The 19,451-nt window shown below is 47.8% G+C and overlaps 1 protein-coding gene across 2 annotated transcripts in view; it reads left to right on the forward strand.

Moving 5' to 3' along the window:
- Positions 1 to 335: 335 nt before the first annotated feature.
- Positions 336 to 19,451, forward strand: part of TCFL5 (transcription factor like 5) — a 480,737-nt gene continuing 461,621 nt past the window's right edge. The window contains exons 1-2 of one of the 2 annotated variants that reach the window (XM_069243180.1): positions 336 to 2,444; positions 5,810 to 5,996. In XM_069243180.1, the coding sequence (XP_069099281.1) occupies positions 1,735 to 2,444; positions 5,810 to 5,996 (897 nt within the window). In that variant the 5' untranslated portion in view covers positions 336 to 1,734. The remainder of the gene's footprint in view (positions 2,445 to 5,809; positions 5,997 to 19,451) is intronic. The other variant, XM_069243179.1, reaches the window with a different exon arrangement.

A 19,451-nucleotide genomic window follows, 5' to 3' on the forward strand; every position in this document is an offset into this window, starting at 1 on the left:
AGGAGCCAAAAATTGCTTTTTTTAAGCTGACTCCTGCCTAAAATTGTCTCTGCTTCAAATATGTCAATGGGGAAAGACATACACCTAATTTTTTCCAACTCTCCTATTTTCCTGCTCTTAAATGTCGGCATGCATGTTAAGGTGCAGCTGGACCCCGGAAGCTAGAATGAAAGGCTAAACTATGCACTCAGTACACACCTGCATAGACACTCATTGGCAGCCGATCGCAAAATGTCGCGATGAAGCGACCGGCACCACGAGGTCGCACCGAATATCACGTGGCCGCACGTTCCCTCTCAAACCGTTGGACCTCCTACCATCCATCCTGTGACGTCAAACAGATTGGCAGCGGAACACTAAATATTAAGCGCGCGCCGGAAGTGTCCCGCGAGGACAGAACTAGTAATCGCGAGCGCCGGTTGACTTTCCATTAGCAACCGTCGTCCGGGGTACACTCGGAGGGTCAACGCGTCCGGTCCCTTCACCAGAAGAAACGACATTTCGCAGCGTGCACGACCTTGTATCCCCTATGGACAGAAAAGGGGAACGTATGGGCTGTATCCTGAATTGAGCAAACTACAGGCATCTCTCCTACGCAGTCGTGGACGCCTGTAGTGCACAGCCTGTTGCGTTTAGCGGCCTGTGCGTCACCGCGCTGCTCCTCTGCACGGAGTTTAATTTACGTGAGCTGTGCACCCCAAGTTTCTCTCCCACTGGCAGTGGGAATTGCCCAGAGTGAATATTGCTTAGTGTTTTGGGGGACATACATTTGCCGCCCTTTGTACATAAGGTCGGGCCACCCTGTATCCTTTCTAAAATGGCGACAGGACCTGTCAGCTGAGGCGGCGGACATTGCTTCCTCTTGTTGCTCTCGGGTGGGGGGCGTGGTTCCGTGCTAGGCTCCTAGCGGTTGGGCTTTGTATACTATCGGGGTATGCATGTGCGTCTCCTCAAAGCAAACTTTTTATGTTTTTGCCTGGATGAAGGGTTCTCAAGAAACGGGCTGTTTGTATGTGTGGCGTAAAGGTGTCGTATTGTGGCATGTTACTTCAGTGGGCTCACGTTCAGCCAGGCTTCAATTACATATCTGCCGCATTCTCTTTTGACTGTCTGTTATAGGAACTCGTAAGTGTTTGCCTTAAAGGCTCGTACTTTTAAGTCTCGAAAAGTTCTCGTTCCGCATTAGATTTTTACATTAGGCTTCACTGGCCTCTATGGAGCTCTTAATGATAGGTTTCAAAGTACCCTGTATACCTATCTCTCTCAGCTACCCCTATTCTTACTTAGTACAGTACCAAGCTATTCTGCCCTAGGTCACTAGACTATTGGTTTTACCTTTCGTACCGAGATGTTAGGCCCTCCCTGTCTTATCATATTAAAAAGCTAATAGACCTTGATCTCATTTTGTCCCCTCCCTCGGCACCTAAGCGTTATTTCCCTGTACTCTGAAAACCTGTGGTAGACCACGCTCCTCATTTCACTCTGAGTTTATTAGTCAGTAAATAAAACAGGGTGTTTGATTTTAGATTTATTAGTCAGTAAATAAAACAGGGTGTTTGATTTTAGATTATTTTTTTCGGTGTTGTATGGGATCTGGATTCGCAATCGTTGTATTCTGCCTCACGCTATCTTAGGTGTTCATCAAATTTCGTGGCTAAGAAATGGATGGTTTGTGCTAAACATCGTTTAGGACTTCTGGACATAACTAGTGAATACGTATTTTCTGACTAAGGAATGTCGTCCACAGCTCAGGCAGAGCCAAAGCCCTCTACACCAAGGACTGTCCTTTCAGATTCTGAGGTGCCCTATGCCGTTGAGCAGGGTCTTAGCTTCACCACCACTGATCTCAATCTGGTGGAAATGACAGAAATTGAGTACACCCAGCTACAGCATATATTATACTCTCACATGGAGGCCCAGGCCAATGAAGGAGAGGTGGAGACCAGGCTCAACTCTGCATTCTTTTCCGCAAGCAACCCCACACACTTACCCCAATACCAGTCGTCCAGTAACCCCAATCCTGCAAGCTACCAAAGTGGCAGTTCTGCCAGCCAGGCAGTTCACCCAGTCATCTGCCAATCAAATGTGGCACCCGAAGGTAACGTCATGAGTTCAAACCAGTGTATGGGACACATAGATTTCCAGGAGCTTCGAATGATGCTGCTTAGTGAATCTAATTTACCTTTGAATTCTGCCAGTCAGGGAGAGAAAACACCTAATACTGCTTCTGGAGATGCCACTGTACACAACGTAATTAGAGTGAAACATACTGACAGCACTTGCAGGTTAAATAAGGAGAACCTTATCAGTGAAAACCAATCTTCGGCTCCAGAGGCTAGAACAAAATCTGCAGTTCGCGTTCGTTTGGAGGACCGATTCAACAGCATCCAGTCAGAAATTCCCAGATGCCAAGAATCCCAGGAGGCGGGCGTCACCCTTAGCAAGTGTGTTTACCTCCTCTTTTACTAAGAAAAACGGTGAAACAGTACAAAAAGTGATTTTCCTTTTATTGCGCAGAACTGGAAAGCACGAAATGCAAATATATTCACAGGTCGATGCACTTTGATTTTCACAATATGCCGCTTGATTTTTATGCTTATGTAATCATATTCGGTTAAGGAGAAGAAAAAAAACGTTTTTCAGGCTTTTTATATTTATTTTTTATAATATCGCCCAGAAAGTTCATCTACAACTCATCTTCCCAGAATGCAATGTCTGCCTATGAAGAGAAAAAAACACTAATTCCCCAAAGTGTGCTAAGGTTGAACATCATAGATGTTTCTTGTTATGGTTTTAACAGCTGGTCCCATTGACCCTTTATATTATTGTAAGCAAAGACACTTTTTAGATTCAGTACCCGTTTTTTTTTCAGCCCTAATTTTAGTTAAATGTGTGCATTATGCCTGTCCACTCATATTCTGCTGATGTGTCACTGCTAAACCCAATTCTGAAGAAAGGACATTTTGTATTGGGACATTTGAGTTTCATAATTGTTACACTATCTGGTGTACTAAACAAGGGGAAACATGATTAAATTGACTAATGTTATCTGTCTTACTACATACAGTCTAATTAGAATGTAACTTGTTTGTCTTCCAAAGTGATAATCATATTTTACCCAAACCTAGAATTCATGTGGTCATTGTGTCCCAAAAAATAACATTGCAGATGTGCTACTAAGCGTTCAAGCAGTGTTGTTTTTTTTTTGTACCCTATATTTGGTTTTATAATGACTAGTCACGGCACATCCACCCACTCGTTTTGCCCAAAGATAAATTGCTCTAATGGCTCTTGGGTATGATTTAATAACGTGATTATGTTAATTGATTATGAATCCAATTTGGAAGATCTCCTTTCACACCAATAATTCTCGGAATGAGACTCCAGAACTATGTTAATAAGCTTTTCCATAAATTAATCAGAGGGTAGTGAGAGGTACAGCTCCCTTTCATTAATGCTTGCATTGTGGTTTTGAGCATAACGTAGAACAGGTGTTGATTTTGTCTGTTTTTCAGAATCTTATTTTGTAAAGAAACGTCATGGTATCTAATGCTCCACAGAATCCTACTTAAATTTCTAAAGCAGTTTTTGGAGAGAAAAAATGCAGAAAATGTAATGCCCAAATAAATTAAAATATGTGAACAGTGTTCTTCACGTATACGCCCAAGAAATATCATTTTTCTTGCACTTAGAAAACTTGGTATAATTTACACACATATACAATTTTACTGTCGAGTTAGATCTTTTCATAAGATATACGCACCCTTTCTTAGTATTTTCTAAACTTTCTGTCCAAACACACAGACCTAAAAATTGATGTAATGAACTGGAGTAAGTCCATCAGATTTACTAAAATACAGATTGCTTGTCTTCCTAGCCCAACAATAAAATTTGACGCATTGTATAAAATACCCCATTTTAGGTTCAGTAAGCAAGACACATTTTTAAAACGTCAGGAATTGTTTTCTCTAACTTGAAACTAGTCCCAATTTGTCCGTCTTCTTACACTCCCGTGTATAAGCTTGGTTTATCAGTGCTTCTTCTAACACTTGGATCAGCAGTTCCGTCTCGATCATTCTTTTGCAATTTAGATGTAAATTATTTCCAAACATTTATTTGCACAACTGTAAGTACCCACGGGTTTACACCACACATGCATAGGATTTCTCTGATACAACTGACACACCCCTGGGAAAGCCCACAAATTCAACTTAGGCGAAAGCTTACAGGTGCATTACGTTGCACACACTCAATTTGGTTATGCACTGTCAATTAGGCCAGTTCTTTCACTTTTGTAAATGTGGCATAAATTATGGAAGCATGTGTTATACCTACTTAATGCGATATATTGATAATCCTGAAAATAGGGTCCATTAATCATAAAAATAGGTTCTCATTTCACTTCAGTAATGGTTGCTGGGAATCCTACTGGTATTTCCAGTCTCCTTTCTTCCTCTCGTGGATTTTCCTCCCGATCTTATGAGAGCCAGAGCACATTTGCAGTCCATAGGTCAGTTTCTTTAAGAAAAGTGAATCCTGCAAACCAATTTGTCTCGCTTGCCCCGGGCCATGTATCCTTTTAGAGACCTGACTGATTATGATTTGGCAGGATACCGCTGTGTCCAATTACATGTGTTCCATTGTTCCCACACCCTGATTTCATCGGTACTGGGACCGATTTTACAGGATGGACATTCCATCAGGTAAACTCGCATGTAGATAAGATTACAAGCAAAACCTGCCTTTGGCTCTCATCCGGCCATCCACACTGACGTCCTTACCGGCTGCGTGCTCCCTTTTCCCACCTGCGCAGAGAAGGGTGTCAATGGAAGTGCACTTTCATATAGAAACTAGGTCTAAATAGTTATTCCCCATTCTGTGGGAGTTAGCTTGTTATTGCTAGTTACTGGCAGTATGTATCCGCACAGTGCCGGTGTTAGAAGGCGCAGAATTGACACCGCATGTGTATCATGCAACTCCTAACAAGTTCCATAATGATTAGAAGGGTGAGGTACCCAACCCGCAAGAGGTCTGCAGAACCAAGTTTGTGTCCCGCGAAAAACCGTTCACATGGATTAGATGGAGAGACAAAAGAACGGAACCTTCACTGTTTAATTTGGAAGGTCACAATACACTTCCTAATTTTTTGTAACACCTCGGTAGGACTGCCCACACCCTCTCAACACGTTGTTTTGGATTGAAATATTTCACCATTTATGTATTTGTTTGATGAATGCTTGTGTCCGTATTTTTGCGTACTATTTTGCAGTTCCAGTTACCAAAATTACTTCGGAGGGTCTTTGGATTCCAATAATGACTCAAGGAGGGTTCTCGGATTTCAAAAATGATTTCGTGGCGGTCCCGAGGTTCCGGTAAAGATTAAGCGGGGATCCACAGAAACCAAAGGAACAGAATCACTGTTCTTAAGCACCCACCCTCTGAGGAAATCCCAAATTGTGAACCTCAGGCGGAATCGTAACTCCAGACCGCAGTGTGTACCAAGAGGCCACGCACTTGGTGAACGTTGAACTGTACAAATTCCTAGTACAGTAACCTAAATTGCAACTTTTTATTTTACGTTCCTTCACTTATTTGTCCCGGAAGGTGACTGATATTTTGTATACTTGATAGCTATTTTAATTGTTTTTATTACTTGCTGAAATTGACCACTGGCATTTTTGGAAAATATAGACTACTATACCCAAAGGTAATTTGTTAAGCAACATACTCTGCTTAGATATAATCTGCTGAATAGGACACCAAGCTCTTAAGCCTTCACCTGAAGTCCTTGTGTTTCTTTATTTTATAGTTTGGTTACTCTTATTCGTCATCCATCTGAGCTTATGGGTGTTCCGCTTCATCAGCAGCAGAACAAATGTACGACAGTAGTGAAAAACAAGGCTGCTGCTTCTGCAACTACAGCCCTGCAGTTTACATATCCATTATTTAATGCAAATGCCTGCACTACTGGAACTGGTAATCTTTCTCAGACACAGGTATGTAAAGATAGTTGCTATAAAGAAGTATCAGTTGCTGCATTCATACAGTTCTTTGTGGTCTGTGTGAGAGACTGGCAGACAATTTAAAGTGTAATTTTATGATTTTTGCCCATTTAAAAAAAAAAAAAAAATCGACATTTTCATAATGACAGAAAGCATCCTCAATCAGAGGAAGGGCATTACCCTACCTGCCCTATTTAGGGTGGTCAGTCAGTCAATCAATCAATCAAATATTTGTGACTTATCACCTGAGAGGTTTCAAGGCGCTGGAGGGAGACGTGGGTCAGTCGACTAGCCAGGTCTTGAGTTCCTTCCTGAACTGAGCAAGCAAGGGTGACTGCCCGAGATAAAGCAGCAGTGTGTTCCAGATCTGTGTGGCGAGGTAGGAGAAGGATCTTCCTCCAGCCGTGTTCTTCCGGATTCTAGAGATGATGGCAAGGACCATTTAAGCAAAGCGGAGTTGCCTGGGGGCTGTGTAGAAGTAGAGGAGGTGGTTCAGGTAGGCAGGTCCGATGTTGTGAAGGGCCTTGTAAGCATGTCAGGAGTTTGAAAGTGATGTGTTTGTTGATGCGGAGCCAGTGTAGGGGTCTCAGGTGGGCGGAGATGTGGCTGTGGCGGGGGATGTTCAGGATGAGTCTGGCCACAGCGTTCTGTATTATCTGGAGTCTTGTTTGGAGTTTCTTGTTGATGCCGGCATAGAGTGCATTGCCATAGTGGAATTTACTGCTGATGAGTGCATGGGTGACTGTTCTTCTCGGGTCAATGGGGATCCCCCTGAAAATCTTCTGGAGCAGGCGGAGTGTGTGGAAGCATGAGGATGAGATGGTGTTTACTTGGCAGTCCTTAGAGAGTGAGAGTTGAGAATGATTCCAAGGTTGCATGCAAGGTTGGTAGGAGATGGGGCAGTTCTGAGGGCAGTGGGCCACCAGGAGTCATCTCAGGCAGTGGGGCCCAGGACGAGGATCTCCATCTTATCCGAGTTGAGCTTGAGGCAGCTGTCTTTCATCCAGTCGGCCACTGCCTTCATGCCACTGTTAAAGTTGCTTTTGGCGGTTGATGGTTTGTCGGTAAGGGAGATAATTAGCTGTGTGTCGGCATATGAAACCATGCTGAGCCCTTGGTGTCTGACGATCTTGGAGAGCGGGGTCATGTAGACATTGAACAGGGTGGGACTTGGAGAGGAGCCCTGGGGTACGCCGCAGCTGGTTTTTGAGGTGAAAGGTGGGAGCCAGACTTTCTTGGTTCACCAGTGGGAAAGGTGAATGGTGGGTGCCAGACCACCTGGGTTCGCCGGTGAGAAAGGAGCAAACTCACTCCAAGGCTTTGCCGCGGATGCTGGTTTTGTGAAGTCTGGTGTACAAGGTGGTGTGGGAGACTGTGTCGAAAGCGGAGGAGAGGTTGAGGAGGATGACCGCATCTGTTTCATCCGAGTCCAATAGGGCACAGATCTCATCTGTGGCTGCTAGGAGTGCAGTTTCAGTGCTTTGGTTGCTCCTGAATCCGGATTGGGAGGGATCTAGGATGTGATTTGTCTCTATGAACTCGGTGAGCTGTGTGTTGAACGCTTTTTCGATTACCTTGTCTGGAAAAGCAAGTAGAGAGATTGGTCAATAGTTCTTCTGCTCCGTTGGGTCAGCAGAGGGCTTTTTCAGTAGTGGGTTTATCGCTGCATGCTTCCATTCATCCATGCGTGGTTGTCACAGAGGTTCACCTGCTCAAAGGAGAACACGTATGTGGATGCAGAATCCTCAAGCTCCTTTTGGAGGCCAAGACTGATTGTCTGTCTGGTGATTCCTGGAGCAAAGAAGAGCTGGTGATGAGTAGGGTTACTAATAAAAGAATGAGCTGCTAATGTATTGAGGCCGATGGAGGGTGTCACTTCATTTGTTGCATGGCTGGTGTCTTGGAAGAATAAAAACCTCAGTAGTCTCTCCAGGTAAACTTGTATGTCCCAGAGAACACGTGAGTGGAGGTTGAATACTGACAAACAGGGAGGACTGTAAGAAAGGCATATGAAGACAGGAATTGTTTTATGGCCATCCTGAATTTGATTCATCCACCAAAAGAAACCGTTACTCTGAAGAAGTTGCACTTTATTTTCCATACTGAAGCAGTACTTCTTAGAGGGCCAACAAATGTGATAATATCAACTCAAAGATCTCAAAAGTCACCAAAACAGATTTTTAATGTTTTTTTTTTTTTTTTTTAACAGCTGCATCCTAAGGTTCCCTATGTAATGGAGAAGGGAAGGGTGATAGTCTTTCAGACATGTAAAGTCTGTTGAAAGATAAGGTATTCATTATATCAATGGATCTCTACACAAAGTCCTATAATTTAGAGGTTCTTAAGTAGTGCTTAACTTGTTAAAACAAAATTAATAAGTGCAGATACATAGGGGGTCATTCTGACCCCGCCGCCGACAGACCGGCGGTGCCCCGCAGGGCATTCTGACCGCAGCGGTTCGGCCGCGGTCAGATGCGGGAAACCGCCATGGGGATTCTGACACCCCCTACCGCCACAGGATGGCGGTAGGGGGTGCCGTGGGGCCCCTGGGGGCCCCTGCAGTGCCCATGCCAATGGCATGGGCACTGCAGGGGCCCCCCGTAAGAGGGCCCCACAAAGTATTTCAGTGTCTGCTATGCAGACACTGAAATACGCGACGGGTGCAACAGCACCCGTCGCACCTTCCCACTACGCCGGCTCAATTCTGAGCCGGCGTCCTCGTGGGAAGGTTGATTTGCCCTGGGCTGGCGGGCGGCCTTTTGGCGGCCGCCCGCCAGCCCAGGGCAAATCCCAAAATACCCTCAGCGGTCTTTCGACCGCGGAGCAGTATTTTGGTGGGGGAACTTCGGCGGGCGGCCTCCGCCGCCCGCCGAAGTTAGAATCACCCCCATAGTGTTTATTAAAAAAACCATTGATGAATGCTAGGATTGCTAAATACCGAGACTTCCTAGTTTTGATTGCATCTCCTGTCTTTCTTCCACTACCTGGCATTTTTCTTCTTTCTATCTCACACTTGCTCATCTTTTTACATCTACCATATCTCTCTATCACAGTTATACCGTTTTTCTCTTCCCCTCTTTCTTGTACGTTTTTCTCTCTCTCGCTCTGGATCGGAGATTTTACAATTAAAAAAGTACTGGGCCCAAACGGTGAGTGCCGATGCCCACCCCCCTACAACCATGAGCACAGATTAGGCATTGACAGAGTTGGAAACTCTAGCCTTTTAAAGAGTAAATGCGGGATAATAATTGAAAAGTGTTATTGGAATTTTCATCCATAAAGGTATGGAGGCAACGGATGTCTTTTGAAAGCGATGGGGCACAGTATGTGCCCTGAATCCAAGTGAAGCGAGCAAGCCCAACTTTATGTAGGAGAGTTTGGGGAAGAATATTTTAGAAAAAATGGTGTAAAATAGTATATTTTAAAGCTCAACTTCATGTAATTTTAACGAAAATCCATAGGCTCCGAAAGGGCATTCATTAAATAATGAAGTTATTTCATGGTTTACCAATTCAATGAAGCCAGAAGCTACATAGCTACCAAAAGCATTTTTTTTAATATATGTTTAGCTTTTGCTTCTGTGTGTCAATATGGACCTCAATTGTGCCAGAGCCACCATCTATCATGGATGCCCCTCATATGTTCTGGCTACCCCTTATGACAAGAAATACATATACTATGCCAGTGCAATAATTACTTCTAGTATGTCAAGGCTACCATTTTGACATTGATACCAGCCCTTTTCAGTCGCATGCCATGATTGTCTTCCATAATGCCAAGAATTATCACCAGTATGTCAGCACCAGCTGCAAACGAGTAACACACAAACAATCTCCCTCTCATTCAGTCATGCTCACTTTCATTTACTCTTTCTCACTGACTTTCACTCACGCTTCCTTACTCTCACCTCTTCACACTTCCACACACTGCTGTACAATCATTTGCACTCACTCTGCCGCTCATTCATTCCTACTCTCGCTCTATCATTCTCAATCAGTCTCACAAATTCTCACTCATTCAAAGTTAAACTTTTATTTATTCTTTCCTTTGTCACTCACTCATACATATGCAATTGTTCTCGCACACACACGCTTACATTCACTCACACTTATTGGCAGTCACACTCGCACTTCTGATGGATACAACTACCTGTGGATTCCTCACCTCATGAATACTCCCATGGCGCCAGCATTCGACGGAAATCTTCTTCCTAGTCTCTGCATGTCGACGAGGACGTCACCCTAGCCCACGCGACGCCGTCTGACGTCATACAGGCAATAAGAGGTCCTCGACGACGTGCCGACGTCGGTTCCCTTTTTTCCGTGCATTCGAAACGGTTATCTTCGAGGGAGCAACTGTTACTTTCGTGGTTACAGTGTATTTTTTGCTGCGTAGTCCTTCGCTGCAGTAATAATGTCGCAGAGAAAGTCGGGTTTTAAGCCTTGTCGTGAGTGTGGGGGCAAGATGTCAGTTACGGATCCTCACTCCGACTGCCTTTGGTGTTTAAGCTCCGACCACGACGTCTCGACTTGCGATTCATGCCAGCACATGAATCCAAAGGCCCTCTAGGAACGTGAGGCGAAGTTGTTTATGGCGAAGTCGAAGAAAGAAAAACATCATAAGAAGTCTTCTTCGCCAAGGCATCGGCGTCATCGAGACTCCCGGCGCCGTAGGGAATCACGGCGCCATTCAAGCAAGGAGATTCGTTCCAGGTCTTCGGATCGGCGCCGGAGGACTTGGGAGGTCAGTCCCACGGTCACATCCATCGACGCCGTTGCCCTCTCCGGCGTCACCGACTTCACCTGGACAGGCGTCGGTGATTGAAGTGGTGCAGCCTCTGGTGTTGTCTCCGGCGTCGCAGACGTCGAGGCCGGCGTTGGGGTCGCCTTCGATACAGGCACCCCAGTATCCGGCTTTTCCTACCCCTGGAGCCGATAGTACTGCATTCCTAAATGCGATGTATACCATCTTCCAACAGATGGCTCCAGGGGGTGCTCCGGCTGGCCCTTTGGCCTTTTCATTGGGTGATCCTGCGCCTCTACGGCCGGCACCCTTTATGCCCTTTCTCCCTTTTGGGAACGTGGGCTCGGCGCTGGTGGCCACTCCGGTGACTTCGGAGGGATTGGTCCTGGAGATTTCCATTCCGTCGTCGGGATTTCGTCCTGTGACTCCGGTGGGTCCATCCGCTCCGAGTGCTCTTTCATCGGCGCTGAAGTTGCCTGTGGCGCCGGACGCGGCGTCGGTGGCTTCTGAAGATCGGCGCCGATCTTCGGTTTCGGCGGAGGCATTGTCGACTCCGCGTATCGAGCAGAGGCTTCATTCGAGGAGACGTGCTCTCCGTTTATTAGAGGAGCAGGAGTACCAACGAGTCCTGGAAGAAGGAGAAGTAGAGGACTCGGGTGATGGACTGCATGGTCTAGATACAGCCAGTGGGCTGGACACTTCCCCTGAGTGGGATCTTTCGTCTCCAGGGGAATACACGGAGGAGGCTGCTTCCTTTCACGCAGTGGTACGGAAGGCAGCTAGTTTTCTGGACCTGCCTTTGCCGGTGACAGAGACAAAACAGAACCTTCTGACAGAGGTGCTTCATCCGGCCTCAGCTGCGGCAGAGCCTCTATTGCCGTTTAATGACGCTTTGCTGGATCCGGTGCTAGAGGTGTGGAAGAGACCAGTATCTTCCCCAGCGGTTCATAGAGCCGTAGCCAGGAGGTATCGAGCTGCACCAACTGACCCTGGCTTTCTTTCTAGGCACCCTACACCGGAGAGCTTGGTGGTGCAGGCCTCCTGTTCATCCAAATCAGCGCCTGGTTCTTTCCCGACGGTGCCTGGGGACAGGGACTCGAAGAAACTGGATGCGCAGTCCAAGAAAATCTTTTCGTCCTGCAGTCTGGCGTTGAAGGCCACCAACGCAACTTGTATCCTGGGGAGATATATTCATGCTCTTATGGATGACATTTCCTCATCATTTACGGAGCTTCCCCAGGGTCTTTTGGATGTTGTTTCAGATGCCCAGGCTGCCACGACCCAGATTATTCAGTCTGGGCTGGACACAACTGACTCGGTGGCCAGAGCAATGGGCACGACTGTGGTGGCAAGGAGACAGGCCTGGCTCCGTAATTCGGGGTTTTCTGCGGATGTGCAGTCAACCCTATTGGATCTCCCTTTTGATGGGGACAAGCTGTTTGGCGCCAAGGCAGATTCGGCCTTGGAACGTTTTAAGGAGAGCAGGGCCACAGCCAAATCGTTAGGACTCCAAGCTCCTCCTTCCTCTGCCTCTTCCAGGATTTTCAGGAGGTTTCGGGGATTTGGGCGTGGCTCTTCCTCCTCTTCCTTTCGGGGGAGATTCCAGCAACCTGCCTCTTCCCATCCCTATAGATCTTTTAGAGGAGAGGGAGGGCCCGCACCAGAGGAGCCTCTCCGCAGCACTCTGCCTCTTCCTCGTCCTCTGGAGGGGTGCAGCAGGGAAAGCAGCCTTAGGCTTCCACCATTTCCCACTCACTCCTCTCCTGTAGGGGGGAAGATTACAGCATTTTCTCCGCAAGTGGAAGACTATTACAACGGACACTTGGGTTCTCAGTATTGTGGGAAAAGGCTACACCCTTCCCTTTCGGGAGTTCCCGCCCCTCATCCCGCCCCGCCCATCTTATTGTTCAGAAGAACACCTCCTGTTGCTAGAACAGGAGGTACAAGTCTTCCTTTCAAAGGGCGCGGTAGAGTTGGTCCCAGAGCAGGAAAGGGGTCGAGGTTGTTACTCAAGGTATTTCCTGATTCCCAAGAAGGATGGTCGGTTGAGACCAATCCTGGACCTGAGGATCTTAAATTGGTTCCTCAAACAGGAAAAGTTCAAGATGCTGACCCTAGCTCAGGTGCTTTTGGCGTTGAACAAGGAAGATTGGATGGTGTCTGTCGACTTGCAGGATGCTTACTTTCATATCCCGATACTCAAGTCACACAGGAAGTATCTCCGGTTTATGGTGGGATCGCAGCACTATCAGTTTGCGGTCCTTCCGTTTGGTCTTACTTCAGCACCTCGAGTCTTCACGAAGGTGATGTCGGTGGTTGCGGCAGAGCTCAGAAGGAAGGGGATAGCAGTATTCCCTTACTTGGACGACTGGTTGATCAAAGCCAAGTCTCCGGAGCTTGTGTCGCATCATCTGCAGTCAATGACTCAGTTGTTGTTCGACCTGGGTTTTTCGGTGAACAAGCCCAAATCTCACCTGGAGCCCTCTCAGCGCCTCCTGTTCATAGGGGCAGTACTGGATACAACATTGGGTCGAGCCTTTCCTCCGCCTCAGCGGATTCAAGATATTCAGGAATTGGTTCCAATGTTTCAAAATGGAGCGGTAGTTCCAGTCCTCAAGGTCCTTTGTCTGCTCGGTCTGTTTGCCTCCTGCATTCTGTTGGTCACGCATGCTCGCTGGCACTGAGGGCTCTTCAGTGGTGCCTCCGAAGGCAGTGGTCTCAACACAAAGGGGATCTAGAAGGTGCTGTAAAGATCTCCAGAGATGCTGCGGTGGACTTGAAGTGGTGGATTGCGAGCAGCAATCTTTCACAAGGAAAGCCGTTCGAACAGTCGCCACCAGTGGCCACGGTCATAACGGATGCTTCCACTCTAGGGTGGGGAGCTCATCTGGGGGATCTGGAGATCAAAGGCCTTTGGTCTCCAGAGGAACAGATGTTTCATATCAATCTGTTGGAGTTACGGGCTGTACGTCTGGCTCTCAAGGCCTTCCTCCCTTCCCTTCGTGGTCAGTCGGTACAGGTCCTAACTGACAATACTACCACGATGTGGTACATAAACAAACAGGGAGGAGTAGGTTCGTACCTTCTCTGCAAAGAAGCTCTTCGACTATGGTCCTGGGCAAAGGACCATCAGATTTGCTTGGTAGCAAATCATCTGGCCGGGGTCTTGAATGTACGTGCGGACAGTCTCAGTCGCCAATTCTCTGCAGACCACGAGTGGCGTCTCCATCCAGATCAAGTCCGTTTAATCTTCCAAAGGTGGGGGTTTCCTCGGGTAGATCTGTTTGCCACTCTGGAGAACGCGCATTGTCCGTTATTCTGCAGCCTCCAGTATCCGATGCAGGGAGCGTTAGGGGACGCGTTTCAAATAACCTGGTGCGGCCAGTTGCTTTACGCGTTTCCTCCCATACCCTTGATTCCTCGAGTATTGAAGATTCGCCAAGACCGGGCTCTAGTAATCTTAATAGCTCCGGATTGGCAAAGGAGGGTGTGGTACTCCGACCTTCTCCAACTCTCAATGTGCCCTCCGCTCCGTCTCCCTATCAGGGCAGACCTCCTCTCGCAGTCGCAGGGGCAGGTTTTACACCCCAACCTCCAGAGTCTGCACCTACATGCCTGGAGATTGAACGGGGCAACCTGAGTTCCTTCTCTCTCCCGTCTGATGTAGTGGATGTTATATTAGCGGCCAGGCGACACTCCACTAAATCTATTTACGCTAATAGGTGGTCTAAATTTGTGGCGTGGTGTGGAGAGAGGCAGATTAATCCCTTACAAGCTCATCTATCGGATGTTCTGTCTTTTGCTCTGTATCTAGCGCAGAAAGGCTGTGCAGTGGCTACCATTAAGGGTTATTTATCGGCCTTGTCAGCCTTCATATGTCTTCCAGACCAACCATCGTTATTTAAATCCCCTATTGTTGTCAGATTCTTGAAAGGTCTTCTAAATAAATATCCTCCAAAACCATTCGTTATGCCGCAATGGGATTTGTCCTTGGTCTTGACTTTCCATATGGGGTCCCCTTTTGAACCTATGCATTCTTGCCCCTTAAGGTATTTGGTTATAAAAACAGTCTTCCTGGTTGCTATAACATCTGCAAGGAGAGTGAGTGAGTTGCAGGCCTTATCGGTAAAGCCCCCCTATACAACTTTTTATGGGGATAAGGTGGTGTTGAGGACCAAGGCTGCTTTCCTCCCGAAGGTTGTTTCACCTTTCCATTTGGCACAGACAATTACTTTGTCCACGTTCTATCCTCCGCCTCATCCTTCTAAAGAGGAAGAAAGACTGCACCGGCTGGACCCAAAGAGAGCGTTAAGCTTCCTTATTGATAGAACGAAGGATCTCAGGCTGGAGGATCAGCTGTTCATCGGATACGTGGGCAAGAGGAGAGGAGAGGAAAGGCAGTCCACAAGAGAACACTCCAGGTGGGTTGTTCTTTGCATTAAAATCTGTTACTCTTTGGCAAAGAAGGATCCTCCTGATGGCATTAGAGCTCATTCCACCAGAGCTAAGTCGGCCACTTCGGCCTTGGCCAGAGGTGTTCCTGTGGTCGACATCTGCAAGGCCGCAACTTGGTCGTCCCTTCACACTTTTGCGAAACATTAATGTTTGGACTCTGAGGTCAGAAGGGACGGCCATTTTGCACGGTCAGTGCTGCAGGATTTCTTGGTTTGACCATTTAGGCACCCGCCACCGGGCGTGGTACTGCTTTGGGACTCTATTCATGAGGTGAGGAATCCACAGGTAGTTGTATCCATCAGAAGAACGAGTTACTTACCTTCGGTAACGACTTTTCTGGTGGATACATTAGCTACCTGTGGATTCCTCACGGTCCCACCCGCCTCCCCGTTGCCTTTCTGGTCTTACCAAGTAATCCTTGAGTGCGCTCCTCTTGGTCTTCAAGGTTGCAATAGATGTTGTATATATGGATACTTGTGTATATTTATCTGTGTATATATTCTTGTGTATATACATGATTTGCATATATTTCATTTAAAAAAAAAAAGAAAAAAAAAAGAGAGAGTTATATTAAATTTACAGCTATTCATTGCAATATTGTGTATTTTACAAGGTTATGGGATGTTGCCTTGCTCTTTCATTGCATTGGGTTGTTGTTCTCATGCACGTAAAAAATGTTGGTACTGACGTCGTCGAGGACCTCTTATTGCCTGTATGACGTCAGACGGCGTCGCGTGGGCTAGGGTGACGTCCTCGTCGACGTGCAGAGACTAGGAAGAAGATTTCCGTCGAATGCTGGCGCCATGGGAGTATTCATGAGGTGAGGAATCCACAGGTAGCTAATGTATCCACCAGAAAAGTCGTTACCGAAGGTAAGTAACTCGTTCTTCTCACTCATTCCCACTCAGTCACTCACACTCAAATTCACTTCCTCAGCCTCGAGGGCTGAAGTAGTAAAATGAAAGCACACGTTTGAGCAATGATACTTAGGCTCCAGCGGTTAGTTTCTTTCTTTGTCACCTCACCCTTTCCCATCTCATCATCAGGTGGGGTCAGTGAGGCTCCTGAGACCACCCCACCCTGTGATGAGATGAGAGAGGGTGAAATGGCAGCCTGATTGATTGGTAGTACTGGGCATTCCAGGTCTCAAGCCTGAAGTGCCTGTACTAGTGACACTGCAGCACATCACTAGTGTGTTGGCCTGAGGCATGTCTGGGCAGTAAGGCCAGGGCTGGGACACCACCAGCCCCTTCCAGTGTCTCCGAGGGAGGGTGCAGGTGCCTTCCTTGCGCCAGCCATCAGACTGAGGTTACTGCCTCAGGCTGCAACAAGGACCGGCATTATTTTTTATTATACCAGCAAGAACAATGAGTTTGTACCCACTGCTGCTATAATCCAAAAAACGGGCAGAAACGAGGAGGGTTGATGGCCGACATCCATAAGGACAAACAGCCAAAAGTGGAGAAGGTTGAATTAAATTGAGAAGGTGGTTTAAGCTCTCAGCAATGTTCTGCAGGATAATTAGTTAAAATGAAGACACACCCCTTTTTATCTCACCTGGACATAGCTAACAATCTGATCGCCATCATAAAAGAATCACATCCTTGCTGCTGACTGACTGATTTAGGGTCTCAGGAAGCCGGGTTTGATAAAACCTCACACATCCTCAAAGAACTCCGCTGGCTACCTCTACTAGCCTGCATCACGTTCAAAGTCTTAAAGCATAAATTTGAGCACCCCTCCATGTGCGGCGACAAGGTCAATAACTCTCCTAGGCTATGTTACATACACTCCAGCAGAGAGGGAAAAAAGGGCAATCGTTTTTTTTGTTATGGTGCTAGGACCTGGAAGTCCCCTCTATCTGGACCGGGCAAGCTCCCAGGGTGCTTTTCAGGGTAGAATGAAGACCCTTCTCTTTAAGCATCCCTTCATGAATTAGTAACTCTTTCAGTAACCTGTGTATTAAACTCTCCCCCTACATTCATACACTATTCTACTTTGTACCTAGGTTTCTGATGGATACACCTACCTGTGGATTCCTCACCAAAAGAATTCTCCCCTCGCGCCAGCCTCGACGGAAATTTCTTCTAGCTCTTTACGTCGACGATGACATCACAATCGCCCGACTCCACGCGACGCCGTATCACGTCATCCAGGCAATAAGAAGCCCTCGCAGACGTCAGTTCCCTTTTTTCCGTGCCCGAATAACGGTTAATTCTTCGAGGCTCACAGGGAGCTACTGTTTCCAACGGACGGTTACGATGTCGCAGCCTAGATAATCCGGCTTTAAACCTTGTAGCCAGTGCAGGGGTCGAATGTCTGTTACCGACCCCCACGAAAACTGCCTCTGGTGCCTTAGTTCCGACCATGAGGTCGAGGCATGCAGTTCGTGTCAACGCATGAACCCTAAGGCATTAAAAGAAAGGGAGGCAAAATTGTTCTTGGCCCGGTCCAAGAAGGAGGAGAGGCGTCATAGGAGGGAGTCTTCGTCGAGATCCTCCAGGTCTCGCCACCATCATAGTGGCTTTCGGCGCCGTCATGGATCTCGGCGCCGATCGAGCAAGGGACGGTCCAGATCTAGATCGGCTCGGCGTCGGCCGACGTGGGAGATAAGCCCGACCGTCACGCCTCCGATGACCCCGACGTCACCCGGGTCGGTCTTTGAGGTCGAGCCTTCCCAGAGGCCTGAAGGTTCTCCTGGCCAGGAGTTACCTGGACCCTCTTTGGCAGCTTTGCCGGTGCCGGTGCAGCAGCAACAGTACCCGCCTTTCCCGACTCCGGGGACAGATCCTGCAGCGTTTTTTTACGCTATGTATAACCTCTTTGCTTCCATGACGCCGGGTGGAAGTCATGCAGGTCCGTCTGGCCCTTTGGCCTATGATTTGGGTGTTCCGGCGTCTTACAGGTCGGCGCCGTTCACCCCGTTTATGTCTGCTGCATCTGAAGCGGCGCTGATGCCTACGACGTCGCTCAGGATGGCTACACCTGTTGCGGCGCTGTCGGATTCGATCGACGTCCAAGAACACTTTGGAGCCGGAGCCTCCGGCTTCGGACGCATCCGAGGTTCGGCGCCAACTAAGATCTTCGGCGCCGGCCGACGCCTTGTCGACTCCAGGCTTGGAGTCAAGACTTAGGTCAAGACGTCTGGCCCTTTGTCTCTTGGAGGAAGAGGAGTACGCGAGGCAACACCTGGAGGAAGGAGAAGTTGTAGAGCCCTCAGGTGACTTCCAGGGACTGGACTCAGCTAGTGGCCTTGACACTACCCCGGAATGGGATCTGGCTTCCCCTGGAGAGGTCACGGAGGAAGCAGCTTCTTTCCATAAAGTCATCCTTAAGGCTGCAGACTTTTTGGATATTCCCCTTCCTACCGCGGAGGTCAAGAGAAATTTATTGACAGAAGTCTTCCATACGACGTCTGCTTCTGCTGAGCCTCTGCTACCATTCAATGAGGCTCTGCTGGACCCTATTAAGGACATCTGGGTGAAACCTGTATCCACCGCTGCAGTCAACAGAGCGGTGGCTCGGCGGTACAGGACGGCGCCTGGGAATCCGGCGTTTCTTTCCAGGCAACAAACTCCGGAGAGCCTAGTGGTCCAAGCTTCATGTTCCTCCAGATCCTCTCCTGGCTCGTTTCCTGGGGCCCCTGCGGACAGAGTAAAAAAAGATGGACCATACTGCTAAAAAGACATTTTCATCTTGCAGTATGGCCCTAAAATCATCCAATGCCACATGCATACTGGGGCGTTACATCCATGCCCTTTGAAAGAGGCGAAGGGCCATCCTAATTTGTCCCAGGAGATGCTGCAACTATTAGCGGATGTTCAGGCGGCTGCGACGCAAGTGATCCAGTCTGGATTGGACACTTCGGACTCGGTGGCTAGGGCTATGGGCACGACCATAGTCTCTAGGAGGCAGTCTTGGCTTCGATCATCCGGCTTCTCGACGGACGTGCAGGCCACACTCCTTGATCTTCCGTTTGATGGGGAAAAGCTCTTCGGCTCTAAGGCTGACTCAGCCTTGGAACGTTTTAAAGAGAGCAGAGCGACAGCTAGGTCCTTGGGACTCCAGTCGTCGGCTTCATCCACCTTTAGAGGCTTTCGGAGATTTAAGGGATTTGGACGTGGTTCCTTTCGAGGAAGATTGCAAGGACCACAACAATCTGCTTCTACCCTGCCTTATAGATCCTTCAGGGGCAGGGGCAGAGTCCGTACGAGAGGAGCCACCTTGCAGCACTCTGCCTCTTCCTCTGGA

Source organism: Pleurodeles waltl, chromosome 7, assembly GCF_031143425.1.
Source record: "Pleurodeles waltl isolate 20211129_DDA chromosome 7, aPleWal1.hap1.20221129, whole genome shotgun sequence".
NCBI lineage: Eukaryota > Metazoa > Chordata > Amphibia > Caudata > Salamandridae > Pleurodeles > Pleurodeles waltl.